The sequence below is a fragment of the Ambystoma mexicanum genome, chromosome 4q (genome assembly GCF_040938575.1).
Source record: "Ambystoma mexicanum isolate Mex_15411 chromosome 4q, UKY_AmexF1_1, whole genome shotgun sequence".
NCBI classification, from domain to species: Eukaryota; Metazoa; Chordata; class Amphibia; order Caudata; family Ambystomatidae; genus Ambystoma; species Ambystoma mexicanum.
Genome location: NC_090928.1, coordinates 185,323,388 through 185,335,942, shown reverse-complemented (window position 1 = coordinate 185,335,942; position 12,555 = coordinate 185,323,388). Strand labels below are relative to the sequence as shown.

General features: G+C 45.7%; 1 protein-coding gene across 3 annotated transcripts in view; it reads right to left on the bottom strand.

Moving 5' to 3' along the window:
* Positions 1 to 12,555, bottom strand: part of RPS6KA2 (ribosomal protein S6 kinase A2) — a 1,317,456-nt gene that overhangs the window by 353,124 nt on the left and 951,777 nt on the right. For all 3 annotated transcript variants that reach the window (XM_069607706.1, XM_069607704.1, XM_069607705.1), the window contains one exon: positions 6,850 to 6,975. In XM_069607706.1, coding sequence (XP_069463807.1) covers positions 6,850 to 6,975 — 126 coding nt within the window. The remainder of the gene's footprint in view (positions 1 to 6,849; positions 6,976 to 12,555) is intronic.

Below are 12,555 nucleotides of genomic sequence, written 5' to 3'. Positions count from 1 at the left end.
GAGATCGCGTAAGTCTAGAATGGGACGCCATTAGCCGTTTGGCTTTTTTACGACAAAGTATCTTGAGTAGACTCATTGACCTCTCTGTGATGTTGGAACTAATTCTATCACGCCCTTCGCTAACCTGAGTGTAACCTCTTGTTGCAGTACCTTCATATGGGACTGAGCGGTGAACGCAGGTGGAATTTGCGGAGGGTTGTGTTTGAATTGCAGAGAGTGTCCATTTCTTATAGTGTCTAATACCCATTGGTCCGTCGTTATCCTTTCCCATTCGTCGACATATGCAGAAACTCTTCCCCCCAGAACGGTTTGTGGTATGTCACTGCTGATCTTTATTTTGCTTGTCTCTCGACGACGATGGGTATGATGGTCGTTTTCTGGAAGACTGGAAGTTTCGTCGACGGTTAGCCGATTGTGAGGCACGTCGGTATCCCTGGGAGGGGTAAGCCGATCTGGCAAAGGATCTGTCTCCAGAAGAGAATCTTGAATTACCTGAAGCCCCTCTAAAGGGACGAAAAGACTTGTAACTTCTGCCACTCTGGAGGGCACCCAATGAAGGTGCCGTGTCCGAATCTTCTTTCATTCCTTTTAGGGCCTCGTCCACCTTCTCGCCGAAAAGAAGGTCTCCCTCAAAGGGCATATCTAAGACCTTGTATTGCACTTCTGGCCTGAAGTAGGTACACTTAAGCCATGACTGTCGACGCAATACCACCCCATTGTTGACTTGCTTGAAGCCTGACTCAACGAAATCCACCGCGATGTTTATTGCGTGATTTGAGGCTTCCTCACCCTCTCGGACCAGTAGCATCGCCGCCTTCCTCTGTTCTTCTGGAAGATGATCAAGCAGCGGAGCTAGTCTGTGCCACATCTCCCTATCGTATCTGGCCACAATTGCCAGAGAGTTTGCGGCCTGTACTGTGGTCTCTCCCACGGAGAGCACTTTCTTGCCAAAGGCATCTCGGCGTCTCGCTTCGTTCTCAGGAGGAGTCGTGCACTTGTGCTGTGCCTTTGCCTTCCTCGCTGCTGCCGCCGACACCACCGAGTCCGGTGTTGGTTGGGAGGATAAACACTTGGGGGTAGACTCTGGAGCCTTAAACTTTTTTTCTAGGCGTCCTTTCACTGCTGGTTCTGAGAATGGGTGTCTCATTGTCTGCAACCCCTCTTTCCATACATGGTCTAGTATTGGTATCGAGAACACCGACCTCCTTCTCTTGCCCATGTGGTCGAACAAAAAACAGTCCTTTTTCTGTTCTTCCTGGGACACACCAAATTCTTTGCATGCCTTCTCCATCATAGAATGGAATGACGCAATGTCGTCCGGAGGGGACGGGTGAGCTGGGCTTCTGGGGTTTTCCAACTCCGCCTCTGACTCCCAGGTAGGATCCCTGGAGGGGGATAATGAGATATCCGACATGGCTCCCCTGTCAGTCTCCGAATCTGGCAGCTCACCTTCCTCCTGTGCCAGTGTTGAGATTGGCGTGCGTGGGTGCGTCGGTTGATGGGACGGGCCCGGCTCGTCGACGGGTGACTGTGGCAGGCTTGCCTGGGGTAGTCGCTGGTCCAACGACCGCAACAAGGACTGAAGCGTGGACAGAATATCCAATGACAAAACCGATTGAGGATTGAGGAGAGGGGCAGATACCGGTGTAACGGATGCCCTCGTCGACGACTTGTCAGCCGCTCGTAGCCCTAGGTTTGTTGGGCCAGCAACTCTCTCGTTCTCGTCCTCCGAGGACAGCAACATAGCTTGTTCTTGTAGCAAAGGCTCCGGGGGGTCGGGTCAAAGACTTCAGGCCTCCAGGCCTCCTGTAGGACCCCCGTCGACGAGGCCCTCGTCGACGCCATTGTCGACGGGACGGTGGATGCCCCCTGTGCAAGTGGCAGGGAGGCGGCCGATGACTGGACCGCCGTCGACGACGAAGACTTCGCAGGTGGTTTTGGCGGTCCCGCCTTCTCCACACTGTGCCCGCTTTTACTCGACTCTCGACTCGTGGTCGATCTGTGATGATCGCCAGAGGAGGATTTCCTTTCCTTCTCATGCTTTTTTGATGAGGATGATTTCTTTGCCGAGGAGTCTCTAGTGGAGTGACTTCCAGACGACTCTTTTTCCGACGGTCTAGATTTCTTCGCCGGTGGTTCCGACGAGACCGCGCGGCGTGATGTTTTCGCCGACTGTGTGGAGCCCACCTCCGAGGGGGGGTATGCCCCCGCTCCATCGTTCAGCCATGCCACCAGGCGTCGGTTCCGGTCTTTGAGGGTTTTTTGAGAAAAACCCTTGCATATGTCGCAGGTATCCGCCGAATGGTGAGGGTGGAGGCAATATATGCAGTCCATATGTCCGTCCCCCTCGTAAACCTTTTTTAAGCCGCATGTCGCGCATGGACGGAACAGCGCTTTCCCTGACACAGAGTACATTATTACTCGAAATCCAATAACGCAACCTAGTACAAAACAGTAGGACAACACGAGGAGATCCCACTACTTTGGAGACGGTAGAAATCTGTAGGGGAGCCGCGGGGGCGGGCCTCTTATACTAGCACGGCCTGCGGAGCATGCGTAGGCGGGTCCTAGAAGGACGTAGATAGGACACAAAAGTGTCGAAAGTTTTCCTTTGGAAAAGGCTATATATGTGTACCGAGGGGTCCCAGTCTGACGACGGGGAATATTCTAAGCCTGTGAATCCATGAAAGATCCAATGCTGGAGAACTGTAATTAGACAGGGCGTCAGTGCTGGGACCTTCTGAAGAAACCACTGCAGGCTTTTGAATCATACTGCGCTGGGTTGGGGGGATACTGCAGGAACGTACACCAGTAGGTTAGCCAAGTTGCAATTTACATCAAATGTAAGTATGAGAGGGGAACTACGAGAGCCACTTTGAAAAAGAAGACAAGTTCTGATCATAGCTCCTGCATTTGACCACAGTTTGTGATCCGGGGTAAATCATGTAATCTCCTACGCACCTGCTCCCTTCGCCCTCAATGTGTTGACTGCTGAAAAATAGATAACTGTTAACACTGAAAACTATGTGCAAACATGTTAGCACATTTTACAGAATTACATTTCCATTGCTGGCATTTGCAGCCACGAGACTTGGGTGATTGAATCTGTATTCTGCCTGGATGTTTTGCAGCGGCCCAGGAGTCTGCAAGACTGGAGATGCGTTAGACGTAACGTTATGTTACCAGCAAAGTGTGCCTCTGCGCAACGATGCACGTCAAGTCGCAAATCAAATGTGTGCCTGTGTAAGATTTCTGGTATGCAAATAAATGTGTAATATGTTCACAAACATGAATGATAATGTATTTCTAAGCAAACCCTCGGGTGCACTGGCCAATAACCAAGTTCAAAACCTTCCCCCCTGCCAAGGCAATTTTCTCCTTTAATTGGTCTGTCCCGGGCTCGAGTCCTAGAGAAACTAGATATTACTGGCTCTGTCATTCATTCTATTAAATAGGTTCTGTAGAACTCTTCTTGCGTCGGTAGCCATGGAAACATGCTAGAGAGTGCCACGTCTGCCGTAATGATTCAAGCATTAGAGGAAAGGACATATGAACGTCTAACTGCCTTTCCCCTGTTCTCCGCAGACGAGGCTCCTAGACAAGTCCGATCTATGAAAGTCTCGTCAAAACATGTTCACCCCTGTTCCTCCAAAACTATCAAGGACCACATTGACTCCCTGGCTCCAGCCCTGGCCGATTTCTGCAATCACTCCTTCGCCACTCGAATCTTCCCATCCCCCCTGAAGCACTCCCTTGTGCACCCCCTGCTTAAGAGACCCTCTGCCGACCCCTCTTGCCCGGCTAACTATCGCCCAATCTCCATCACTCCCTTTCTGGGCAAGCTCCTAGAGAAACTAGCCATCTCCCAGCTTAATCTCCACACTGAATCTGTTGGTTGTCTTCATGATCATCAGTCTGGCTTCAGAGCTGCCAGAAGCATGGAAATTGCTCTCCTGAACATCCGTGAAGACCTGCTCTCCAACCTTGACTCAAACACCCCCTGCATCCTCATCCTGCTTGATCTCTCTTCTGCCTTTGACACTGTCAACCATGTCATCCTGCTCAACCGTCTCTGTGATAATCTGGGTATCACTGGTCAGGCTCTGGCGTGGCTGACTTCTTTCCTCTCCGACCGACCCTCCCAGGTCCAACTTGGGTCCTTCCTCTCCAAGATCTTTTTCTCTACCTGTGGTGTCCCCCAGGGATATAACCTCTCTCCTTGGTTTTTCAATCAATACCTAGCACTCCTGGCCTACCGCATCACCGCTCTCTGCCCCAATTTTCAGTGTTATGCGGATGATACCCAGGTCATTTTCAGGCTACCCTCGGCCTCCTCCTCTCCCTCTCTCATCTCTGAATGTCTGTCTGCTATCCAGGAGTGGTGTGCCGCAAATGACCTCTGCTTTAATGCCAGTAAGACTGAGATTCTACTCATCGGCACACCCACTCCCACCTTCCCTGTTGCTCTCTGGCCAGCCTCTCTTGGCCCTCTTCCTGCTCCCACCTGCAAGGCTAAAAACCTCGGGGTCATCTTCGACTCCACACTCTCCTTCTCTCCTCACATCTATGACGTCTCTAGGAAATCACACTACCAGCTGCACCTCCTCAGAGGTATTCCTCCTTTCCTCTCCTTCCCCCAGAAGCTCACTGTCTCCAGAGCCCTGTTTCTCTCTAGGCTGGACTACTGTAACAGCCTCTATCTAAAACTGCCTGCCTCTACTCTCTGCCCTCTGCAACTTATCCAAAACAGGACTGCGAGACTTGTCCTTGGCCTCAAGCCCAGGGATCGTATCTCTCCAGGACTGAAATCTCTGCACTGGCTCCCAGTGGCTGCGAGGATTAAGTTCAAAACCCTCTGCATTGTTCACAAAGCCTTCTGGGGCCTGGGGCTGAAATATCTTCAACTCTGTCTTCCTAAATATATCTTCCTTCTCGAGCTCTTCGCTCATCCGCCTCCAACTCCCTCAGGGCCAGTCGCTTCTCCAAGCAACGAGTTAGCAGTAGATCTCTTTCGTCGGCAGGGGCCTGCCTCTGGAACATCCTTCCTACCTCCCTTAAACTCGTCTAGGACCATCTCCGGTTCCGGAAGCACCTCAATACCTTCCTCTTTGCTTCTGCTTTCTCTCCCCCTCTCCTCTGCGGAATTCCTAGATGATACTGCACTGGTTACCTGGCCAACCTTCTGATCTTGGGCCCAGGCCCCGCCAGTTGCACAAATGCACTGCCTCCCTGGCAACCCTTGCACCTGGGGACTGTTTTCTGTAGCCCTACAGTCCCCCTACCAGCACTTTATCTGCACTTACCCTGCACTTGGCACCTTCTGGCTGTTACTATCTTGTTGTTCTACCATCCTATGTACTGCACTTCCCCTCTCCCCTCCCCCTCGCACTTTTCCCTTTCCCCCTTCCCATGTACTTGCGCGATCTGAATGTCACTGGGCTTAGTAAGATTGTTGTCTGTCTTCCCCTGTTCCCCCTCCCTTGCCTCGTCGCGCCTTGAAACACTTGTGTATAGGCGCATTATAAATGCCATATCATATCATATCATAAACAACATGCAGAAATCGCATAATTAAAAGTGGAAGTACAGCTTCAGACCACAAACTAACTTGAAGTTGCTGATGTGCAAGAATCATGTAGAGGTAAGATGACAGACACATGGATATTTACCAATCGATAATACTGATGTTGCAAAAGTGGGGTTCCACATAATGATGGGAGGGGACAACACAAGAAAATGTAGCAGACAACTCATAGAAACAAGATGGCTGCCTGAGCCTCCATGGAAGAGCTCAGAGAGCTCAAAGAGTTCTGCGATGGGCAGGAATAGGTGGGATTAGCCATAGGGATTAGCATGGCTAGGGGCAGGGAATGGGAGGGATTCAATGACCTAACAACTGTGTATCCCTCCTCAAATGTCATCTCCATTGGAAAAAGCATTACAGACTCTCATTCAAAGCCCATATTTGAAGATCTTATGTTAATGCCCTATTTTAATAACAATAGTTTAATCTTAAAGGTAGCGGTTTCAGTGAGACCTAATTGCCCAAAATACCAAGGAAAAATGTAATATTACCTTGCCGCACACCGCACTGTATTTGCAGATGTTTCATTATCCTTGTTGATGATGTCATGGTTATCAACAAGAAAAGGGGACTTCTGAAATATAGCATTTCTCCAGACAGCAAGGTAAGATTTCTTTTTCTTTTTTAAAATTTAAGCATAACCTTAGCACCTGGGTATAAGCTACACAGGTGCTAATGGCGATATAACCTTCGGCAGCAGGCCAACCGTGCCAGTAATGGCACTGCTGCCCGTGTTAAAGGACCCTGGCAATGCTTGGGCCCTGATCTTGGGTGGTGAGCAGTTAATGGCAGGGAGCGGGCCTCAGGTTATATTGCCTCCATCTTTTTTTATACAGTCCAACATGTCCAAATTATTGAGCTGATAAGTGTGTAATAACAGATGATGTTATTGTTGAATTTATTGGCATCCATCGCTCTTAAAAGAAAGAAGTGCAGAGTGGACCAATCTGTGTTTTGAACTCCTGACATCATTCACCACACTTCTTGAGCAAGCACTTAAATCACTGAAAAGTCAACATTGATGAGCTAGCTTTTATGCAAAGTAAAACATTCATCTGACCAACATGCCTTCCTCATAAACACAGCTGCTGAAGGTTTCTCCAGTAATGCAGACTTAGCCCTAAGGCCTCATGCCTGCTATTGTGCGCAGGATGAAAGAAACGGATTGAACACATCGCCTCGGTACAGCTGCCAAACTGTGGGCTCATAGGAGATCTGACCTCACAGCTATGCTTGTGTCACTCACAGTCAAGTCGATGACTTACCTTCACTGCGTATTCTGCGTCTGTTGATTTATGCACACACCTCTTGCATACAGAATATGATCCAATGCCGATGTCTTCTTTGATCTCATAGCCATCAGTAAAGTGAATGTTGTTTCCGTGTAATTGCTACAGAGAAAAAGACACATGGATTAAAGGATGTTAGGACAAGACGTGCATATTTTAGCAGCTCTTTATCATAATGTGGGTGCAAGAGCAGGCTCACACAACCATCCTAAAAATGCTGGGTTATCATTGAAAGCGCTCATATGAAAAAGATTTTCCAGGTAGTCACACACATTCACCAGATGGGATTCAATCATGAGGGGTCTGCAACCTTTGACTCTCCAGCTGTTATCTCGACAACTCCCATCCTTCCTAGAAAGCATAGTCAATAGTGAGGGATCACGTGAGTTGTGGTCCAAACCATCTGGCAAGCAACATATTCCAGACCTGAGGACTTTTGTCTGAGTTTGCCATTTGCCACTTGTTTGATCGTCTTCCGCTAGAAGTACTAAGAGGTCAAGCATACTGCAATACAATTTGTTTTAAAGTATTTCCTGGGTTTAAATTACCATGAATGTGGCTGAACATTTGCTAACCTGTTATGATGATTATAAATCTATGGGTTTCATTACAAATTTGGCGGTCTGGAAATAAGGGTGCCAGGAGCAACGCACTGAAGCACCAGTACCGTTACTAACAATGTTAGTCCTATGGGACTCCATGGGAATGGGAAACCTGAAGCACTGACATTGGCACCAACATTGTTAGTAACGGTACTGGTGCTTCAGTGAAAAGCCTGCCAGTAAGGGCCTGAACTCCCGACAGGTCAGGCCTGCCCGGATGACTGTGCCCCTGCTGGCAGACTCTTAGTTTGCCATTCCGGAAAGTGTGCCAGTACTATGGGACTCCTATGGGACTCCATGGGAATGGGAACTAACCAGTCTGCGCCATCTGTTTGTATTTATTTATTTGTATAGCGCTACCAGCCTTGGGGCAACTGAGCGCAGCTGAGGCGCTGCTGATATCATCATGGCACCGGGATGTCAGGCAGCAGAAACAGTGTTATGGGGTCAGTGGTAGTTTTTTTTACTGCTGACCCCATAATGAGCCCCTATGACTGTCAAAGAAGCACATGTTTTGTTGGATAACTCTCCAGGGTAAGGTAAGATTCCAAAAATAGCCTGGTTGTAGTAATAAATCCATTGATTAGCCATTCCACATCAATATGGGTATTCGGTTCAAATCTCTTTGTAATGTAAAATATTTTCTAGAAACCCGACTCACCCAGATTCCGTCCCTTTTTGAGGACGTTCTCATAATGAGAGGCAACTCATTCTAAGAGGAGGAAGCAGGAAGGGTCACATGGGAAAACGGGGAAGGTGCTAATCCTTTCTCTTCCATGCGCTCTGATGTCTCAGGGTTTCCCATATCAGGTATGAGTAACATCAATTGCTGGTTTAAGTGTTTGCACTCGGATACTGGGAGTGCAGCATTGACATGAGGGAAAGAACATCTCCAGTTCCAGACTGAAAAGAAGAGAGCAGGCTTAATGAGACTTCAGCCTCTCAAGAGAAGAGCTCAGAGCTCACTGTTTCATAAGAAGATATGCTCGGTTTGACATAAGACACATTTGTAAGAACAATCGATTGAGAAGAGCACCCTATTTAATGACCTATTTTGGCACTGTGATGAGCTAGGAACAGGCGCCACTGACGTGGGAGCAGCTGTACCCAGGGCATTGCAGGAGCACATTTAATGGAAGACAGAATAGTAGGGGACCAGACGTCCTGGTTTTGCCGGGACTGTCCTGGAATTGGGCCCTTTGTCTCTGCAGCAATTCACACTGTTACTATTTTAAAAAAGCAATGCAGAAAATGGTCAATCCGGACGTGAATTGCATGGAACAGATGATGGGAAGGGGGGCCAAAGAAGGATTAACCTTCTCATTCTCTTTAGCTGTCCCGATGCAGGGCATTGTTTCGCCTCACATCCAGAATTCAAATTTGAAAAAAAACTTCTGCAGAACTCTATAATTTTTACAATCAAATTTTGGATTGACGTGAGCATTGAAGGTGTTTCATGGGGTATTGTAACCCATAAACATGCTGTATTGATAGTCTTCAGTATTCATAACGCATTTTTTAAACACCCAACACCTCATGATGTGGCAGGTGGTGAAAACAGACGTTTTTTGCAAATACTTCCTGTTTTGAAATCACTACCAAACTTGCAGTGGGGCTCTGGATTTTGTGGCTGAAAGAAAAAAGAAGCAACAATAATCTTCCTCTGGGAGAAAAGAAAAATACTTTTCTGGGTTTCCCCACCCTTTCTGGCAGGAGGGAATGAAGCACTAATTAGGACGTCAATCCCTAAGCCACAGGAAAGAAGTGGGAGACCAGAACAGAGAGCAGGTGCCGAAATGAGGAGCTATAAAGCTGGTTGCTTAATTCTTCTTTGCCTTCTTTAATGAAATTAATTTGGATTCTATGATTGTCTGTAGGACCTAGGCCCCTAGACACCAGGAAGTCAGAGTGCTGAGAGTCACAGGCTGTCATCCATACCCAAGGAGTAAAGGGGAGGCTGAACGAGCCCTGTAAAAAGATGAGGGAATAATCCAAAGTCAAATATGCAAAAGGGTAAGTGATAGAACTGACCTTAGCCTCCCTCCTTTCTGTAAATAAAGCCTTTCTTCCTCTCATCTACCCCTGCCATACCCAGATTATGCCACAGATGTTGTATGGAGACAGCTTTCTTGACTCTGAATCACTTGTGGGATCAACATTCAAGGCGTACATGTGGTCATGATATAAAGGAGACTGAAACAGGCAGAGTGTTTATAAGGCACACTCCAATACACCCAAAGAATTACTAACCACTGGATAGTGTAGGGACAGCCCAGGATGTCCGTGAGAGAGTTTAGAGGGAAAAGGCAAGCTGTATTTAGGTTTTCATCCCCAGTGGGAGTCAGAATGTAGACAGTAAGGGTCAATAATCATTATTTACTAATTTGGGGTTTAGGGATGCCTGAGTTAGGGAGGAGGTGCTATTTTGGATGAGGGAGTGGGGAACACCCATAGGGCCCATATACATCTTAATAAAACCCCCTGAACTTTCTGTTAGACTTGGAGTGTTTCTTGAGCCATCTGTGACACAGCCGTTTTACCTATGTGTTGAAGACGGCCTAGGTGGATGCTAGAAGAGATCACTGGCTAGCGGCTCTGTCTGCCTACGAATTTCAACTGCTGATTCTGCCTTAAGTAAACAGTGTTCATGCAGATGTACTCTCCTTCCACTCTCACCCAGATGACAATGAAGCAGAAGGACTGTGAGGATTGTGCAGAAATAAAGACATTACCTTGCATTGTTAATTAATATTGTATACCATTGAACATGCAAGCTTAAGAATTACGACAATTGTATTGAAGTACTCTGTCACCAAAGAAATAAAACACTGAATACTGATTATAAAATATAATACTTATTCCAAATCACACTTGATCAAAGAATTATAGCATGAAGGCGATACATTTCTATGTTTTGAGAGACAAGCACGTAAATATGTATTCTAAGTGAAAATGCTCAAACAAACGTTGAAGGCTACATGTTTTGTGTTTTAATCAAGGCAAAAGTACTCATGGAGTTTCTTCAAGCTTTTTGAATTGCAAATGAACTGAATTCAAAAGTATTACCTGGCAGAGAATCGTTTTTTAAATGTAGTGGGGCCTGAAAGATAAATTGAGCAATAGTGTTTGCTAATGTCTGGTTTCTACTAAAAAGCTCAAATGGACATCAATTTATAAAATTGACTAAAATGACCAAAAATGTATATTTAAAGTACTCATTTTGGAAAGCCAGAACTTTGAAAAATGGTGATTCACTGTCAAGATGACTGGTTGTAACTGAGCAGATGGACAGAGCAATCTATTAACCTTTGTCACTGAAAACATGAAGACACAAGTATGGATGTGCAACGGTTTCCAAATAGACATTAGGCTTCAGATAATGCAACATGGAACACAAAATCAGTCACCTGTCAAGTTAAATGAGCTTTCAAGAGCAGATGGCTGGTAAGTAAGAAGGTTTCATAGGTTATGTTATAGTTTCTTCTACCGTGCACTGTTGCCAGATGCGTGGTTTCTTGGCACTCTTACAAACACATATGGGAACATGAGTTCTAAACATGAGTTCTACAGTTCAAGCAAAGACAAACCTCAGTTCAAAATAGTACTTGGAAGTACAAATGAAATCACAAAATATCGAATGATAGATTTTGAGCAATTTATCCTTCAGAAATATCAAATACAGCTCTGAATTTGGCAGAAATATATTATTTTTTAATTTTATTTATTTGCATTTTTATAGCGCTCACACAGCTCACGGGCATCGAGGCGCTGTTACAGGAATTGTTTTTTTTTTGTTGCGTAATTGTTTTTTTTTCTTGTCTTAGTTGCGTATTTATAACTCGCCTAAATACCCAGAGGTTTCTAAGCGCGGAACCGGGGATCGAACCTGTGTTGCTTCGTGTCGTCTTGCTTCCAAGGTGAACATGTTGCCGCTAAGCTATATATGTGTGTGTGTGTATGTATATATAATAAAACAATTATAATCTGGCATGTATTGTTTGTGCATAATCCACACAAACTGATAACAATACTATGCTTGAAATGTATGGAATGAAAAACACAGTTTGATTTAGCACATCGCACTAATCAAAGGACATTATTTGTAAGCCAGACCTTTTGTTCTATATTTAGATAACATGTTTTAAATACGCAGAAGGCTGTAGTGGTAACATGTTTTTCATTATAATTTGAATTTTAGTAGTATTTTGAGGTGACTGCCCTATTATTCCGAGTCAGAACCACCTGCATTTTGTACTATTTGTCAATAAAACAAAAATATCCTGACTCCATTTTTTGTCCCAGAGCGGCAGGTGGCATTGTTTTTGCAGGTTAGTGTGATTTCATCATACTAAAAGAACCACTATGAAATAAGTTCATTATTAAGTAGATGTCTGCTACAGTACACTGAGAACTTGCTGTTTAGATACTATTAAGTCAATTCCTGACCAAGTCAGAAACACAGACCATATAGGAGCAACCACAGAGGTAATATCAACAGCATACTACAACGTTACCAGTGTGGAGTCAACAGAGCTGCCCCGGTTGAATCAAAATGATATCTGAGGTGATTAGCTGTAAGATGTAAGCATAGACTGTACTTTTGTGCTAAGCAGGGTAGGGTGGACCACCTCTTCAAGGCAGAGATGATGCCAAGCCCCATTTTCTGCTAATAGAATAGGATGAGTGGTGAAAGGTGGAGATAATGCATATATATTCAAGGAAAAAACTTTTGTTGCAGGGACGTTAAGGTGAGAACTTAACACAACAAAACCCCTGAAATTCAGCTAAAGCCACCTTTACTTCATGCCCCCTGTTGCACAGCCTATGACCACAATGATGACATTACAGATCAAAAGTAGCAGTCACTCATAGTATCCTTCAACCTCTAGGCATTTACATCGACACCATACTACAACCTACAATACAAAAACATCCTACGTACATCAAGGATACAACAGACTTTCTAAACAGACTTGCACGAATTCAATTAGACAAACATGATCTTCTAGTGACTATCAATGTCAATAATGCAAACTCCTTGATGTTGAAATTTGAAGATGAGCATATCATCAGACACCCT